The sequence below is a fragment of the Ischnura elegans genome, chromosome 7 (genome assembly GCF_921293095.1).
Source record: "Ischnura elegans chromosome 7, ioIscEleg1.1, whole genome shotgun sequence".
Lineage (NCBI taxonomy): Eukaryota > Metazoa > Arthropoda > Insecta > Odonata > Coenagrionidae > Ischnura > Ischnura elegans.
The window spans coordinates 113,725,725-113,745,662 of NC_060252.1; the positions used below are offsets into that span (position 1 = coordinate 113,725,725).

At 39.2% G+C, this 19,938-nt stretch overlaps 1 protein-coding gene across 2 annotated transcripts in view; it reads right to left on the reverse strand.

Moving 5' to 3' along the window:
- LOC124161924 (polycystic kidney disease and receptor for egg jelly-related protein-like) overlaps window positions 1-19,938 on the reverse strand; it is a 241,807-nt gene that overhangs the window by 143,395 nt on the left and 78,474 nt on the right. For both annotated transcript variants that reach the window (XM_046538185.1, XM_046538186.1), the window contains exon 13: window positions 265-382. In XM_046538185.1, the coding sequence (XP_046394141.1) occupies window positions 265-382 (118 nt within the window). The remainder of the gene's footprint in view (window positions 1-264; window positions 383-19,938) is intronic.

The following is a 19,938-nucleotide window of genomic DNA, read 5'->3' on the forward strand; positions in this document are numbered from 1 at the left end:
AACTACATATCTTAATTTTGCATGTACTTGATGATTTTTCATTACAATAAATGTATAGGTAGCCCAAAATATCTTTGGTGCCCCCCTTGAGTTTCTTCTGTATCCGTTACTGGTGGAAATCAATGGAATTATGGGAGTGGAATATCGTGCGTAGAGTATTTATGCTATCACCATAGCAAAGAGCTATTTCCAAAGTTTCAAAGTTATGAAGACTTTTAAATAGCAAAAGACATGAAATTATGATATGAGAAAAAGACGTTACACCTGGTACATTTCCAGATTGAAGCATGTGAAGAATTGAGTCCTCAGATCCGGAAGTGAAAGTTTCAATATATTCTTCAGCAACATTTATATCATCCGATGACGAAATCAACGGTTCAACCTGAAATATCAAGAATACTGTATAAGCGCATATACGAGGCCCACCTTTTTTCCCAGAAATTGCAGCCAAAAATGGGGGTGTGTATCTTACACATACTTCTTGTCTTCCCCCCTCCCCTTGACCAGACGCAAGTCCAAGGGGAACTAAGAGGCCTTGGTTTTCAGCGTGAGTCGGTCATCTGAAACCCAAGGTCAAAAACAAGCAGAAGGCAGGGGAGTTTCTCCTTTAGTGACATGTTTTTAAAATGCTCCTGTTTGCTTTTCTCACTTGTAAGCATTGTGCCATCACATCAGTACCTCAGGGGTGAACATGGAAAAGATCGTGCAGGGTTTTTCTCTCCGGAAGGCACGCTAAATTTACTGCCACGAGTGGGCATCCCACGGCATTTATACTACAAATAGTAATCGCATAATGTAGAGAAAGGCATAGTATTGAAGGACAATACCTAGTTAATCATCAACATCTGCCTTGCCAAATAGTTTCCATTACCCTAAGACACTGAACTTTTCAAAAATAATCTTCAGACACTACCATGAGGATTATTGCAACTGAAAATTATATTAGTGTCAAAACCTGCGGTTAAAAAATTCAAATGAGTGTGTACATTGTTGGACTAAATGGCAGATATGGACTAATGGCCTCCGAGTCTCCAGTGGCTCTCAGCCTAATTCGCTTAACGTCTGGGTAACACTGTCTGTACACCCGTTGCAGTTTTTGATGAAACGTCCAGCCTTCCTTTGTATTTTGTTCAGCTTGCGGATTAAGCCTATCTTCACCGGACCCCATACGGTCGCTGCATATTCAAGGTACGGTCGGACGAGTGTGAAATAATACCTTTCTTTACTTTCTCATCCAAAATTTTTCCCACAATATACTTGACGAATCCTAATTTCTTCAGGGCTATTCCGCAAATATTCCTTGTATGTGCTCCCCATGAGAGGTTCGAGGTTATAGTAACTCTCAGGTACTTCACTTCGTCTGTTGCCTTTATGTTAATACCATCCACAGCATAAACATAGTTGAAGTTGGACAAACTCTGCAAAAAATGTACCAACATGCATTTGCTCAGATTAAGTTTGAGTAGTAGGTAGTTCGAGGTAGTTGTATGCAAAAATAATTATGCTTCTTCCGGCATGATCACTTAAAAAAAGTGGATAAGCCTTTACCATACTATACGCTGGCTAATGGATTAGATCATCTGAGCATTTTAACCCACAACGAATGGGAAGCACTAGTTCATGAGCCTCTTCGATTGAGGCACAGTGGGATGGATAATTCCAAAGAGATTTTCACTTTTACGATAATTTCATGTGCTTTAAGAAAACCTGAGTTCAAATGAAACAATAGCAAATTTTATTGCTTTCATTTTAGCTATGTAATGGAAAAGAAATTCGTTACTGCTCAAAGTTACAAGATATATGATTATGGATGAAGTTCATGGGAATGTGTAGGATCAGTTAGAAGTAAATTATGCCAAGAATCTTGTTATGTTACAGCTTCTCTGAATTCAATGCTAAAAATTATATGATAATAATTTCAATTTCTCATCATACATGAAATAAAAACAAACAAAGACTTGGAATCAGACACCTTTTGAAAGTTTTGTCTTGCTTTAGGGTGTGCCGACTCACTCATTAGCAAATAAATAATCCAAATTTTAAATTTAAATTTGGCCTGCGCTGCACACATATTTTCCTCTTTCATACCCTTTCATGAAATAATATTACTTTTTCCATGGTTTTTGTCAACATCATAAGAATTGGAATCTACAAAACTCTACCACTATAACACTGTACTTTTCATACCTATTTAGCATCATTGTGAAGCCAGTGCAACAAAACACAGGAACTTTATTCAAAGAAAACGGTAATATGTAGTACCTTGTAGAGGCTATATATGTTGATAAGAAACATGTGCAATACAGCTAATGGATTCATCATATTTTAGTGACTCAGTAATTTTCAGTACATAAATTGCATTTTCTAAACAATGAGTAGGGACATGCAAAAGTTGCAAATGCGATAACTCGAATTATACCGCGAATTCCGGGTTTTTCCTGCGAATACACGAATTTCGAGCTAATTGCGATTTTATCCGATTCATGGGCAATTTTCACTATCTCAGGCAAGATTTTCATCATTTTTTTCTTCTGCTCATGCTTCTCCCACAAAATTGTTTTTCGAGGCGTATATTTAAGCTGAAACTTTTCACTGCATTGGCCGCTTTCCGACACAATAAATTTCCGCGGGCCGCCATTCACGCACAGCGCCGTGAAACCCAGAGAGATATCTCGTTTGAAAGCCGCCTGAATTTCATGGCACCGTGCCGAGAACGGCAGCCAACGAAAAGTCGTCGCATCTAAAAGTAGCCTCAAGGTAGCACTGTGTGTATTTCACGCCTTAGACGACGCACTACCAGGCCGGATTGAAATGAACGCCTTGCTGACAGTCGACAACGCCGTGCCGTCAGCTACGCGATTCGTCTCGTTTGAAGACATCCATTGAGACCAATGGTTATTTGAATGCACGGTGCCATGCGTTGACGACGGCCAGAGCAAAGCCGCCTCGTCTGAAAGAGGCAAATAGTGGCGATGTGCCGCTATGCCGTGAAATACACACGGAGTTACATTGAGGCAGCTTTCAGCCGAAATGACTTTTTGCCGGCTGCCATTTCCAGCACGGCACCATGAAATTCAGGCTGCTTTCGGATGAGAAGACTCACTGGATTTCATGGCACTGTGCCGTGAACAGCGGCCCACGGAAATTCGTCGCGTTGGAAAGTGGCCCATGCAGTGAAAAAATTCATGATTTACACAAAGAAACAATTTGAGGAAATAAGGCAACTTGATTGTCAGGAGGATCTCTAAACCACTTTCACACAATGTCTAAATATTAGCCAAAATGCCATAGGAATCTGCTGGTTGACTCACTCATATTACTGGAAGGTTCAAACTATCCTAATGTACACACATCCTATAGAGAGTTAAACCTTTCGCTACTAACAATGAAAATATGCGGCAGGACGTTTCTTGACCCGGGAGACGAAAGCCGCAAATTTTCGACCAAGATTTTTATGCGCAGGAGAACGAATGCCGAAAATATTCATTTCCTTACTCTCCCCCTTTTATGACGGTCACAGGTTTGCGAAGTCATAGTTTCGGGACGTAACTAGCGGGACTTGGGCCGTACTCTCGAAATCTGGGAGCAGGTACCTGGACCCCTCATCCTATATTACCCCTCTTAATGGTAAGGGACCGCAGTCATACAATTGTTCATTCAGTTAGTTTGCAAAATAAATATATGCTTCTTTCTCAAAAAATATAAACTAAGAGTTGAATTCTTTGTCTTTTGAGCAGCATTATAATATTTAAACAAAATTCTACCATAAATATTAACTTCATCTTGATTTCAGTACAAAAATCAACATGGAAATTGTAAATGCATCAAATCCATTTGTTCAAAATTTGAAAATTCTCAGAATAAAACGAGGAATTCAATTGGAAGTCTGCAATTTACGTGCAAGCAACAATCATCCATATAGCTCATTCATATAAACAAAGCATGAGTTGACAGCAAACCAATGCCACTGGTAGGGTTATAAACCGGGTGAAGAGGGAGACCAACTACCCTCGGAGTCCAAGGTAATGAGAAGTCCCCACTAGGAAGGATCGAAAAAGGTTGATGTTGAGAGAGAGTGATTATCCACAAGACCTTTCCTAACAAATGTCCAACATAAATGTTCCATACAGAGGGAACCAAAGAGTCTCATGGAGCTCAGACCTCAATTTATCCTAAGGAGAGAACTCCACCATCTCGAAAGAGTTAAGGAAGTTGTAGCCCTAATAGCACTAGATGAGCGGATTTGATTCGGTGGGCAATTTTTGAGCGTTTGTGCAGCGGAGGTATCGTAATATTTTATTCATTTACTTTCATCGCACCGGAAACAATCATTTAAGGCCTTTCACATTGGAGGAAATATGTAACATGAAACAACGACTATCACACACAACCATTCCCTGGGAAGGGGCATCCTACCCAGGCGGGACTCGAACCCACGACCTTCGGTTTGGCAGGTGAGGACTTAACCCCGCTGCCACCGAGGCCGGCATCAGGTGTTGCTCTTATGAAGTCTAGTACCAATTGATCTCATTTTGTTCATAACATACATATGGATATGTAGGAAGTAATGGCTTATTTTTTTGCGTAGTTCTTTTTTCAACTTCATATTTTTAGAATAATACGTCATTTTAGCACAATTATGAAGCAATTAGATTATTATTTTGAAATCATTTTAAATCCCTAATATAAATCTTAATTGGTACAGATAAATTTAGTCATACCTAAGTGATAAAATAAACCAGTATAAAAATTCTCATACCTTTGAGATGATAGTGACTTAACTGACAGCTGTAGCTATGCATAAAACAACTGCTTGAATCGAACTTGGATTCCAATTGAATTATATTTGGCTTATTTTTGATACACCAGGACTAGCGATGTGATTACATTTACACAGTCACTCACCAGTGTATATAAGTGCGAAAAATTCCACAGAAGAAATCATTTGCCTTGAGCAAGACATTCGCCTGTCGACAGGCAAAAGATACATAATTTTAACATTAAGTAGGTACTTATTGAATGCATTAATTAATGATTATTTAAAAACTAACCCAAAATGCATTTCATCTGATTCAATTATTTTGCCATAACGTCTTCATAAACAGGATGTTTTTTAACACCTATTTTTATTAAAAAAAACATCGTTATTTTTCTTTATAAAAAGTTATTTTTGCATCAATTTTAATAGCTGAAACAATCCATGCCCATGTTATGTCTTCAACTCAAAATGGTTTATTTCGATACTGTAACGGGTGCCGTTTGGCGCGGTTCATGGGCGTTTAAATTGGCGTTTACGAGGTAGGGAAGGCTTACGTAATTTTGTGTGAATGTGTGTGTGTGAATGGGAAGTGAAGCGAGAATGACCCGGTACTATATTTTTCCATCCCCCCCCCTCCCACGATACTTCCGCCTAGGAAGAGCAGAAATTTCCGATGTGTACGTGATTCGCGGCAAGTTTACCCCACCCCACTGTGAAACAAGAACACCTGCACATAGCAAGCTGAAGGTGATGTAACCCGCCAACCCCGCCCTCCACAAACTTTGGCGAAAATCCCCCCCTCCCCTACTGAAGGATCCAAGAACCTGCTATCCTGGATTTTCCTCTGCTTACCCCACCCCCCCCCCCAAAAAGTGACTCACGGGGCTATAAAAGCGGAGTACAGACGACGACTGGAACTCTATTCAGCTTGGAATCGCGGCCGGAGGCTCTGGTTGTCTGCTGATCCAATCATGTGGACGAGAGAGAGAGAGAAGCAGCGAGGCGTGGAAGTCGACTATAAAGGGTCTAGCCGGTTAAGATGGTGAAAAGTGCCCCCCGAGATTTTGAAAAATAAAAAATATACACATAAAGTGCATCCAAAATAATATGTTTCCCCAAAGTTTCAGGCCTCAACAATGGAAAATAAATCCAAAAAAAATTGTAACACGATTTTTAGTTTTTTAACCATATCTCCAGTATTTATTTCTTTAAAATCGTTATCGTGATTTTAAAATGTAAATACAGTTACGTTTTACCATCCTGATTTTTTTCAAAAATTTTTGATCCAAAACTCAACTTTTACATAAGTTTGAAATTTTCAAAATTAAATTAAAAAATTTAGGAAATGATAGTCACGCCGAAAAAAATATATGTCGTCACCCCTACCCTGAAGTATAATTTTAATTTTTTTCAGATTTTTAAAATTGGTGGAACACGGTCAAAAGCACGAATAACTGCTTCGCGCCATTTGCATCTATGTATTCCAAAAGGATATTTGATTTGATTGTTGAGAACAACTATTGTTGATCAGTTTCTAATATTATTGAGTAAAAATAAAAATTAACATGAACAATGCCTATCACACTTAGATTGATCGTAATTATTGTTTATAACCATACTGTTAAACTTTAATCTTCATTCGGGAGCAATGGATCTGACAGACTCGGCGCTTTTCTTGCCAATAGGGGTCATAGACCTTTTATACTCATAGTATCTGTTTGCTTTCTAACGCTACATGCAGCCTTTCGGTTTTCACATTTATGCCAACATATCAGTTAAGAATTTTATGGTTAATGCCAGCAATAGGCTTTCCCTGCCAAGCATAATTAAGCAAAATAATGGTAAAATAAAGCGAAATAAAAACTTGATCGGATATATAATATATCCTTGTATTGTACATAACAAATAATAATTAATTTATGTGTTAGACTACGCTAATAAAGGCGCTTATGAGTTTAAAGGCGAACTACTTAGCCGCGCTAAGAGTCATTTATGTTATTTTACATCTTTGCCTGCAAGGCAAATTGCGCCTGAACACAGCAATTCCAATACTGCGCCTGACGAAAGGTTAAGTTAGCCCCCAAGCTTCTACAAATACGTCTGCCGAAAATGATTTTTAAGAATGATCTCCTGACTCTAATTAACTATGTATTTATCACCTACATTTAAGCCGACTTCCCAATAGTATGAGAATATGACTGAATATTCGGGGAAGGGTTTTCGACGAGTCAATGACACCTCCTCATTGTTAATGCCAGCAATAGGCTTTCTCTGATGCCTAATTTCTTAATCAGTGAATGTGAAACAATACGTACGAGTCACGTGCAGCACTGAGAGAGAAAATTATTCGGAATTAATTGCTAAGTGAGAGACAGGTTTCCATGAATGTTGATTATAAAAGTCTACATGCGTGTACATTGTAAGAGTTAGTCCAATTCTGTAGAAAAAATAGGGCAGTCGAATAATCTCGTCCGTTGGCACCTGGTATTCACCGAGACAGAAGAGGAACCAGAGACACCACATTCGGAAGGAGCAATGGCGGAATTTCAACTTGAGAAAAGTGCAATTATTGTATTCCAAAGGAACCAGGCAGCTGCCCTATGACATACGAAGTTGAGTCGTAGAGGTTTCCATTTCTCAGTTTAGGAACGCGAAGAGATACGATACCCTATATTAAATAACTGACAGGGTTAGAGATTGTGATGTTAAGGATGGTATGACGAAATGTTTATTGTAACAAAATAAAGAGTGTTTTTTGCCCTTTTCTATGAATGGTATTATATAATGGAGATATTGTTTAATTAATTTTAAAATGTAATATAAAAAATCATTTTGCAATAAAGCATAGCTACTGCTACATATGACTTCATTTTTAAATTGTATACCCATTCTATTTCTTGGTTTTACAAACATACTGTTAATAACTTCATCGGTAGAGCATTGCATTAAAGCCAATAAATAATAAATAATAATAAATAAATATTTTATTGGCCCCGTTGATATGTAGTGACATATATTAAATTTCTTTATATATGTACGGTCAATAAAGTGACCGTACATATATAAAGAAATTTAAACAAAATACAGCAATATTACATGTCTTTATACAAGTATTCTTTTACATTGTAAAAACAATTGTCAAGTAAATATTCTTTTAATTTATGTTTAAAACATTCTAGTCTTTGCACATTTTTTATTCCATCTGGTAAATTGTTAAACAATTTGCATCCCATATATGCAGGCCCTTTGCTGAACAGAGAAAGGTTGTGAGTACTAGTTATATAATTAGATTTTTTTCTCGTATCATGATTATGAACATTTTCATTTGTCTTCAAGTTAAATTTACCTCCAAAATTTTTTACCAATAATATTGACTCATACATGTAAATACAAGACAGAGGCATAATCTTCAGTTTTTTAAATAGGTCTCTACAACTGTCTCTTCGTCTTGCATTACAAATAATTCGTATGGCCCACTTTTGTAATTTGAAGATTCGTTCGGATTTAGGGGAATTTGTTTGAATCTGTTGGTTTGAATCTGTTCTAATGGACAGTCATGTCTACAAGGAAACAGAATATGGATTAAAATTTGTAAGGCGTGGCATTCATTGCAAGGAAAAAATCGCACACAAAAAGTCGCTTAACACAGCTTAGTTTATGAAGGAATTTCTTAGGAAATTAGTGACGTGGTCTGGTTCAAACATATTTTGTGCCGTAAATGGTGTACTAGTATGACTTAGGCCGTTTTACTCCGGTCACATCACTGCGCAATCTTACGTATGTACGAAAGCAGAGTCAAAATTGCTTCGTGAAAAGCGGTGAATTGGTACAACGCACGAGAGAATGTGCTGCTGCTATCAGGGGGGAAAATAGGCCCTCCTCTAACTGCAGGCTCCGATTCTCGCAATTTCAACAAATGTTTTCAATACTAACCTGCGCAATGATTTTTCCAGGGAAACGGCCATTATGCATATTCGAAAAGGCGATATACCAATTATCACCGCTTCTGTCATACTCGCGCAGTAATTAGGAATTTAAAATTTAACAGCATGGTTATAAAAAATAAGTACGATCAATCTAAGTGTGATAGGCATTGTTCATGTTAATGTTTATTCTTACTCGATAATATTAGAAACTGATCAACAATAGTTGCTCTCAACAATCAAATCAAATATCCTTTTGGAATACATAGATGCAAATGGCGCGAAGCAGTTATTCGTGCTTTTGACCGTGTTCCACCAATTTTAAAAATCTGAAAAAAATTAAAATTATACTTCAGGGTAGGGGTGACAACATATATTTTTTCGGCGTGACTATCGTTTCCTAAATTTTTTAATTTAATTTTGAAAATTTCAAACTTATGTAAAAGTTGAGTTTTGGATCAAAAATTTTTGAAAAAAATCAGGATGGTAAAACGTAACTGCATTTACATTTTAAAATCACAATAACAATTTTAAAGAAATAAATACTGGAGATATGGTTAAAAAACTAAAAATCGTGTTTCAATTTTTTTTGGAGTTATTTTCCATTGTTGAGGCCTGAAACTTTGGGGAAACATATTATTTTGGATGCACTTCATGTGTATATTTTTTGAGTGAAGTCCTCTCGGGATTTCCACCGGTTGATTTGATTTATAGGCACCAACGTTTCAATGAACACCTCGTTCATCGTACTCAGGGTGAATAATAAATTTTAACTGATTAAAGAATGTTTATAAGTAACTATAAACAAATTGCAACAATTAAGTTACCCCTGATCGGCCGGAAAAATCTGAATTTTTATGAAACGGTGGGGTTCTATGATTTTTAATTTTCTTTAAAATGGGATTCCACGCATTACTAATTTTGTATCCAGTGTCCCTATTGAAATTATTTTTATTAAGCCTAATTTCAATGGCCTCCTTAGCGAGCCTGTCCCAGAAGTTGTTGGAACGGCAGATTAATTTGGCGCTATCCCATTTAATTTGGTGATCCCTATTAATGCTATGTTCAGCCACAGCAGACTTATCAGGCTGTCCAAGTCTGAAATGCCTCCGATGCTCCTTAATCCTGGTGGCTATCGTTCTACCAGTCTCCCCCACGTAGATTTGGCCACATTTACAGGAAATCTGGTAGACGCCAGGTGTCATTAGGCCAACGGGGTCTTTTGCCTTCACTAATTGGTCCCTCAGTTTACTAATAGGTTTATGTATTGTCTCTATATTGTATCTTTTGAGAATGTTCGAGATCTTAGTAGATACTGTCGACATATATGGCAGAACGGCCCTGGCTACAGGCTTAGACTCTTCTTTCCCACCCGACAAATTTTCGTTAAAAGTTCTTTTCATGGCCAAAGTGATCTGTCGGTCACTGTATCCATTTTGCCGGAATGTTCTCTTCAAATATCTCATCTCATCTGGAAGACTTTCCGTGTCCGCGATGGCTTTGGCACGATGTACTAAGGTAGAAAGTACCGCCGCTCTGTGAGAAGGGTGGTGATGGCTGCGAGCATTCAGATACAGATCCGTGTGCGTCCAGAGGAGAGAGAATTGGACTGGGAATTTATTGACCGAGTCACTACTGCCATTGGAGAAATTTTATTGGAAAAGGAGAAAATAAGACAGAAGAGTAAGTGCGATCGCCTTCCAAAGTCTAAGCCTGTCGCTCCTCCATTGGACCCAAAACGTGTTGTTATTAATTTGACAAATGAAAGTTTTAACGAGGCAACTTTTACGGCATTGTCCAAGGGACTTAACTTTGCTCCAGCACCCAAGACCATCCCATATTTAGATTATTTAGGTGGAATAGAAAATGCTGTTCGTAAACTTCCGGATGATTTGGCCGAAGAAGTGAGGGTCGAAGTTTCCTATGTTTTAAGTCCCACCTATGTTTTAAGCCGTCCCACCAAAACCTAATATATCCAGAGAGGAACGATCTGCCATCAGAGCCCTTCGTGGGAACGAGGAGGTTACTATCTTGCCAGCAGACAAGGGGAACGCCACCGTAATCTTAAAAACCGAAGATTATCGTAATAAAATACGTGATATTCTAGAAGACCAGGCTTACCGGAAACTGCATAGAGACCCCACAGAAGCGGTAACAAGAAAGACGATTTCCCTCATCAAGAAGTCCGGTTTAGCACCTGAAGAAGCAAAGAATCTACAACCTGATGCTCCGGCTCCCCCTAGGCTTTATGGACTGCCCAAAATCCATAAAAAAGGAGTGCCGTTAAGACCGATAGTGAGTTCTATCGCTTCGCCCACCTATAACTTGGCTAAATATTTAACATGGCTCCTTTCTCCGTATGTTGGGCTTGGTGAACACCATGTCAAAAACTCGGCCGAGTTTGTGAATATCCTGGATGATATTAAAGTGAAAGATACGGACATTTTGGTCAGCTTGGATGTTGTGTCCCTTTTTACTCGAGTGCCACTCGTTGACACCATTGAGTTGCTGCAGAATATTTTTCATGACAACACGGTGAAACTATTCCATCACGTACTGACGTCAACTTATTTCAAATATGACCAGGAATTTTTCGAGCAGACGGACGTAGTTCCTATGGGATCCCCTCTATCTCCAGCCATTGCAAATTTTTATATGGAACATTTTGAAGAAAAGGCACTCTCCACAGCTCCGCTACGCCCAAGGTATTTTTTCCGATATGTGGATGATACCTTCCTAATTTGGCCTCATGGGTCTGAGGCTTTAATGAAGTTTTTAGAACATATGAATAACCAACATAAAAACATTCAGTTTACTATGGAAAAAGAAATAAACGGCAAGATTCCTTTCCTCGATATCTTGATCCACCGGAAGAGTAATGGTTGCCTGGGACATGGCGTGTATCGCAAGCCGACGCACACGGATCTGTATTTGAATGCTCGCAGCCATCACCACCCTTCTCACAGAGCGGCGGTACTTTCTACCTTAGTACATCGTGCCAAAGCCATCGCGGACACGGAAAGTCTTCCAGATGAGATGAGATATTTGAAGAGAACATTCCGGCAAAATGGATACAGTGACCGACAGATCACTTTGGCCATGAAAAGAACTTTTAACGAAAATTTGTCGGGTGGGAAAGAAGAGTCTAAGCCTGTAGCCAGGGCCGTTCTGCCATATATGTCGACAGTATCTACTAAGATCTCGAACATTCTCAAAAGATACAATATAGAGACAATACATAAACGTATTAGTAAACTGAGGGACCAATTAGTGAAGGCAAAAGACCCCGTTGGCCTAATGACACCTGGCGTCTACCAGATTTCCTGTAAATGTGGCCAAATCTACGTGGGGGAGACTGGTAGAACGATAGCCAACAGGATTAAGGAGCATCGGAGGCATTTCAGACTTGGACAGCCTGATAAGTCTGCTGTGGCTGAACATAGCATTAATAGGGATCACCAAATTAAATGGGATAGCGCCAAATTAATCTGCCGTTCCAACAACTTCTGGGACAGGCTCGCTAAGGAGGCCATTGAAATTAGGCTTAATAAAAATAATTTCAATAGGGACACTGGATACAAAATTAGTAATGCGTGGAATCCCATTTTAAAGAAAATTAAAAATCATAGAACCCCACCGTTTCATAAAAATTCAGATTTTTCCGGCCGATCAGGGGTAACTTAATTGTTGCAATTTGTTTATAGTTACTTATAAACATTCTTTAATCAGTTAAAATTTATTATTCACCCTGAGTACGATGAACGAGGTGTTCATTGAAACGTTGGTGCCTATAAATCAAATCAACCGGTGGAAATCCCGAGAGGACTTCACTCAAATAATACGCCGGGAAAGAATCTCATCATATTTTTTTTTGTATATTTTTTATTTTTCAAAATCTCGGGGGGCACTTTTCACCATCTGAACCTGGATCCGCCCAAAATATTTTTTTTTTAGATTAATAATTCATATTCTAGGAGAATGGTTAAGGTCTCATTTTTACTACATTCTGAAAATATTACGTTGATCGGTTGAGTAGTTTCCGAGATACAGGCTGTGACATAAATGTCACATTGGGCGGATATGTTGTCTTTTGGTGCAAGGTAATATTTCCCCAGAAAAAGCAAATATTTTTTGCATTTGAGCTGGACTGTTCATTTAAATGATAAAAATACACTAGAAAAACATATTATTAATTACATACACTGTTTTAAAGCTTTTGTTTAAATTTAAAGTAAATTGTTTAAAAATTTAGCAATAATTTTCTGAGTTCCATTGCCCGCGATTCATAAATTTTTCGATCTAAATTGTGATTTTTTTAAATGCACAAATTTTTTGGATTTTTACAATGTTATTTCACAAATGTGGTGTTTATTCAAATTTATAATGTTTATATTATAAACTTGTCAAATGCACACCAAGAAAAATTATTTTAAATTTATGTAAAGTTTTCGGCAGGAGTGTTATGAAATTATAGAACCTTGAATTGACACAATCAATGGATTTGTTGAAGGTACATTTAAATAATATTTTTACATGGCTAATAAGTAAAACAGTTGAAAATACATTTCTCAATTTTGGAAAATACATAGAATAAATATACATGTTTGATAAATATTCTCGCGACACATAAGAGTGTAATACAGTATAAAATTGAATGAAATTTGAGCCAATTTGTTTCATATAACCTAAAGATTGATTTAGAGTTCAATGCCGGCATATACGTACCATTTTGAGTGGTAAGTAGTAAAGAAATATTTTTCCATATTACATGCATCGCATGCAGTACATTTGACGGAAGCGCAATGTTCTCCAGCACGGCGACGCAATCTTTTGTTACACTAAAACAGAGACTAATTGATCATTAGCATCATAACATATGTAACTGTCTGCCTCTGTTGAAAATGAAGTAGTACGGCGGATATACTTGGCTTTGCATCGATGTATGGCCAGTTATGTTTGCACTATTACACGCCTGATCTCTAATTGTGACATTCAATGACCATATTTCGCTCGCGAACAGATTGTGAACAGCTTAAGATTGTGAACAGCTACATCCAACAGCCAAGGAAAAATATTCCACCACCACCATTAAAACTGATTGTCTTCCGCCGAATGAATTGCATGCAAGGAAGGATATCAAAATACGCAATCATTCTCCTGCTAAAAGAGAATTTTCTCAGTGGGAAAAATTCCCTTGAAACGCTCTTTCAATGTAGTGATCTACGGCGAAGGTCCCACAATTTGTCTCTTATGTCGGGCATCGTATTGTCTGCACAGTGAAGGTATCTACTCATCACAAAGAACCTATTCCTTCGCTAGGCTACGGTAACCATTGAGTTGTGAGCACCCCCAGAATCTTCCCAGGAGCATCGCTTGGATGGAAACCAGTTACAACCTCATAACAGTAAAATTCCAATGAAAATTTTCATCTCCTCTTTATTGATGCTAGAAGATGAAAAAACAATAGAAGTAGTATAATTATATAATTCTGCCATGAGAAAAAAGAATGTCATCCGAAAAAACAATTTAAAAAATTTCTACACTTAATTTTTCCCTCTATTCAGGAAGATCTGTTTCGGGGAATAACCTATTTCTTAAAAAATGACCTTCTTGTCGCAAATTGGCAGCTTCTCTTTTTACTTTCTTCTATTGGAGAAGTGACGTAAGCTTCGTTGACTTCGAATCCTTTTCCTTACATGTAACTGGTACCGAAATTCTTCCGGACTTCTCTTGAAATTCATTAGTATTATCATTATCAAGCTGCAAAACAAGCTCCACTCTTGCCCGAAGTTGTCTTCCCGTTAAATTTTCCACAAGTCCACCAGCCTGGTCATCTGCAATGTCCTAATCAGTAACAATTGCTGCTTCTGGTGGCTCAAGGTATATTGTACTTCGTCTAAGTCTTCGTTTTCCGGAAGCTATTTGGGTTCACACAGTGCTGAGCTATCGATATCCCTAATATTAAAAATTTTAATTCAAAAGTAATTATCGGAATAAAAGTAAATAAATGCAAATTTATCGATTTATTGAAAAATAATAAATCTTTTGGCGGGAATACAAAAGAAAAACGTTGAAAATGCAATATATACTAACTAGAGCAAAAAATTCAAAACTTTGAAGATTTGCATAGGGATCCACCCAATGTGACATTTATGTCACAGTAACATTTATCAGAGTATATTACAGAAATGGAAAGCAATACCAAACATATTAATGTATTATTAATAATTTTGTATCATTATGTTGATACATACCAAAAATTGTCGCTGTAGCGCATAAAGTTAATGAAAAAATTAAATATTTACACAAAGCGAACGTCCATTTTTAGTGTCTAGCGAAGGCACCTAAGTACCAGGGGTACTTAAAGGATAGGTCTTCACTCTCATTTGACAATTCTTACCTTGAATTGAAGCACTTAGCTTCCTCTTTCTTACAAGGTATAAAACACAACAATATACCGTGCCCGAACGATGCAAGAGCCATTGCAGTGGAGCGATACAGGGTGTGACATTTTTGTTACATTGGGCGGATTCAGGTTAACCGGCTAGACCCTTTGATTACGGCAGTAGCTAGGAAAGAGGAGACGAGAGGGAGATTTTGTTTGGACCTTAGGGTTGGGGTGAGTGGAGGTCGACGATGGATCTATGAGTGGAGGACTGGGTTAGGGGCCTTCGGTGGGGTCGGGGGTGGTGGCCCTAGGGTGACATGATTTAGTGCGAGGGCTGCACCCTCAGAGACAGAGACAAGGGGCAGTGTTCGGCGTGACCACAACCGAGAAGCATCTATTCTGTGATGTGAACCTTTTCCAATTGTTAATACAGTCCACTTAGTATCTTTACGCGTTTTTCATTTCATTAAAGTTACCACCCTTGGACAAGTCGGTTTGAAGACGCGTACTAAGTATCGAACATTTTTTGGTCCTTCGGGCCGGATAGATGTGATCGGTTTGTGCATAATATTAGTGTTATGTGCATTAGTGTTGTATTGTTAAGCCACGCGTCGAATACTCCAGTGAACGTTGCTTCCAGAACAGTCCCGAGTTTGATTACGATGACATTACAGTGGTGATAGCGGGAGATCACTTCAACAGTGCACGTTCAAAAGGGATAATTCTGGCGTCCTTGCTTCCGTCAACATATCACGGCGGGCGGCAAGCGTCAAGAATAGCCTCTCACCAGGGGAAGCACCCTACTCCGCGCTAGCATCTACGACGCATTTTCTGGACCATCGGGGGACATAGGGGAGGACTTCGGCGGGAGCACAGCTGACGCAGATAAGGTCGTCGGAAGCCTCTCACGCCGCAAGGAGCTCATCGCAACATCACCGTCACTGCATGGCGTGCTAGCCAACTAAGATAAGTATTGCTTAAGTCTGGCTTATTTCTCCTTTCTTGCATTGTATTTATCCCTAAATCACCTATCCATACCTTTATCATGCCATCCAAAGGCGTGCTTATTAGAAAAAGGGATTTAGCAAAGAGTAAATTAACACGAGCGAAAACTTTCCTCGATAATTTCGTAGAAGAATCAGATGCCACTCAAGTTCAAGTACGATTGGATAAAATGCCAAGCATATGGAAAGAGTACGACGAAATTCAGTTACAACTTGAATTAGAAGAGGAAGGAGAGGCTCACGAAGCGGACAGGGACGAGTTTGAAAATACCTACTATGCAGTGGTAGGAAAAATGAGAAGCATTATAGAAAGAGATCAAGAAGCGCAGTCTTCACACTCACAAGAGTCGCTCTCCAGGCATAGCAGTGGTCGAGATAACGGGAAACGGGAATTAAAACTTCCAAACATCCAATTACCCAGCTTTAGTGGAAAGGTAATAGACTTCAAACATTTTTATGATACTTTCAATAGTTTGGTCATCGAAAACAATTCGGTGGATGATATCCAACGATATCATTATTTGCTGTCAGCGCTCACTGGAGAAGCGCATCAATTGATTGAAAATTTGCCCATAACATCAGAGAATTTCAAGGTTGCATGGGAAATAATTTGCAAACGTTACTACAATCTGAAACTTATAGCAACCGCACACATGAAGACATTATTTTCATTACCATCGATGAAATGCGAGTCTGTAAATGAATTAAGAATGGTGCTTAATCAGCTAGTTAGCAACTACAATGCGATCGAGGCATTAAAGCTTGACACGCCATTGCATGAAGTGCTGCTATCTCAACTTCTGCTCGAGAAGATTGACGAACAGACTTGCAAAGAATGGGAGGTGAAGGCTAACAACCAACAGTTCCCAAGATTGCATGAACTAATTGAGTTTTTAGAAGCTAAGTGTCAGGCATTGGAGGTAGTTAAATCCAATCAAACACAAAAGGAAAAATCAACCACCAGCAAACAACGCGAATCATGCAATCGAGTCCAATCTACAAGCCATAGTTATGTCACAACAAATCATGAGTGTCCAGTTTGCTAACATGACCATGCAATTTATAAATGTCCAACATTTACCCAGCAAAGTGTTCCGCAGAGGAAGGAACTCGTGAAGAAAAAGGGCCTTTGTTTCAACTGTTTATACCCGAATCACCACATCAAAGAGTGCAGAGCAGGAAGGTGTCATATTTGCAAGCAGAAACACCACACTCTACTTCACATTGAATTCAAGAAGAATCTCTATTCGCGTCAGAAACAGTGTGGCAGTTCTCAGCAGGCTGCACAGTCAGAAGTGAACGCTCCCGGAGACAACGTCTCTCCCTTCAACAATGCGATGACATACTGTTCCGTGAAAGGCAAACCACATTCTCAGGTTTTGCTTTCTACTGCATTAGTGCAGATACAAGGTAGTGACGGAAGGTTACATGAATGCAGAGCATTACTAGATTCTTGTTCACAAGCTCACTTCGTCACTGAGGCACTAACTCAACGTCTTAAACTGAAGAAGGTGCGCAGCTTTGTGCCAATACAAGGCATTAATAGTACCAAATCAACCATCAAGTATAGTACTACCGTGAAAATGCACTCACGGGTCAGTAACTACCACACTCAGCTTGAATGTTTAGTACTTCCTAGTATATCAGGGCACATCCCAGCGTCATATGTCGCAACTCAAGACTGGAACATTCCAAGAGAACTTACCTTAGCAGATCCTGAGTTCAACACGCCAGGACCAATTGATATGCTGATTGGAGCAGAAGTGTTCTTCAGTGTTCTCAAACAAGGTAAACAAGTGAGACCTGGACCTTATCCGATTTTGCTGGACACAGAATTCGGCTGGATCTTAGCTGGAAGGTTTGAAACTCCTGACGATAGATGTGCAGAGCCTCGACCATTGGAAACATTCATAGTGAGAGAGTGCAGCAATCTAGAAGAGCAGCTGCAACGATTTTGGGAATTAGAAGACATGAACCAGAAACCTTCAACAGTCGAGGAAAGGGAATGCGAAGATCACTTTGTCAAAAATACAAGGAGAGACCATACAGGTGGATTCATTGTACGACCTCCGTTCCGAAAGAACCCCACAGAACTAGGAGACTCTCTAGAGGCAGCCAAGTCAAGACTGCAGCAACTTGAAAGGCGATTCAAAGGGGACTCAAACCTACGAAGGGAATATGTTGGATTTATGGATGAATATGAAAGATTAGGTCATATGAAACTCGTCAAAGAGCCATCAAAGACACATTTAACATGTTATTTACCTCATCATCCAGTAGTGAAGCAATGTAGTTCTACAACTAAGACTAGGGTTGTATTTGATGCGTCAGCAAGAACTACAAATAGAAAATCACTAAATGACATCCTCATGGTAGGACCTACAGTACAAGACGATTTACAATCCATTGTTCTTAGGTTCCGCATGCATCGGATAGCCTTCACTGCCGATATAGAGAAAATGCACAGGCAAATCAAGGTTGACAATCACGATTGCAGAGTCCAACGAATACTTTGGAGACAGTCAGAGGATCAGCCAGTGAAGACGTATGAGCTACAAACAGTTACTTACGGGACTGCGTCAGCTCCATTTCTCGCCACTAGATGCTTGCAACAACTAGCAAGAGAAGAAGCTGAAGAGTACCCCAAGGCAGCAGAAATCCTATTACAAGATTTCTATGTAGATGATTGTATTTCCGGCTGTCAGAGCTTAAACGAAGCTCTCGAGATCCAAGGTCAACTTCAACAATTACTATTGAAAGGTGAATTCCAGCTCAGAAAATGGTGTTTAAATAACCCTGCACTGCTCAACGCTATTCCCACAGATATAAGAGGAACGCAGTTCCCTTTGAACTTGGATGGCAGTGACGGTGTAAGAACCTTAGGCCTCTTGTGGCATCCAGGGACAGACAAACTTCAAATTCTAAAGGGTAATCAAGATGATTCAAGGGTTGCCAATCACCCAACAAAGAGGCAGGTACTAGCCACAATAGCATCAATTTTCGATCCACTAGGACTGATAAGCCCTATTGTCATCCTAGGCAAGATCTTCCTGCAGCGAACTTGGTTGGGCAAGTTGAACTGGGATGAACCACTTCCAAAGGATCTGCTACAACAGTGGATGAATTGGTACGGAAAATTGCATTTCATTGACAACATCAGGATAGATAGACAAGTCACTATTAATAACAACCTCAAAGAACTGCAACTGCATGGCTTCTCAGATGCGTCCGAGGAAGCCTATGGAGCATGCATTTACCTAAGGTCATCCGACACTGACGGAAACATCAATGTCAAACTTCTATGCGCCAAATCTAAGGTAGCACCTGTGAAAAAGATTTCCATTCCGAGATTGGAGTTGTGCGGTGCACTTCTACTTTCACGCCTGTACAAGAAGGTGATAAATTCATTAAGGGTAGAGATTTCGGAATGTTTTTTGTGGACTGACTCCACAATTGTGCTGCATTGGATCGCAACAAGCCCAACAAGATGGAAAACATTTGTAGCAAACAGAGTCTCAGAAATTCAGGAGAATGTATCCGGATGCAAATGGAAGCATATCTTATCCGGTGAGAATCCAGCAGACTTGATTTCTAGGGGAAATACTGGAGATGCCCTCATTAATTGCAACTTATGGTGGAATGGGCCGGCATGGATGGTGAATTCACCTGCAAGTTGGCTATCGAAACACGAGGCATTTGCCGAGAACATTCATAATGAAGAAAGAAAGATACACACTGTTTGTCTAGCAGTAACTCAGGAGGATATCACTCTTCGATTCTCAAGTTTACATAGATCAAGATTACAAATATCTTACAAGCGGAGATTTACCTTCAACGTGCATCGTGAACGGTCGCTACGGAGAA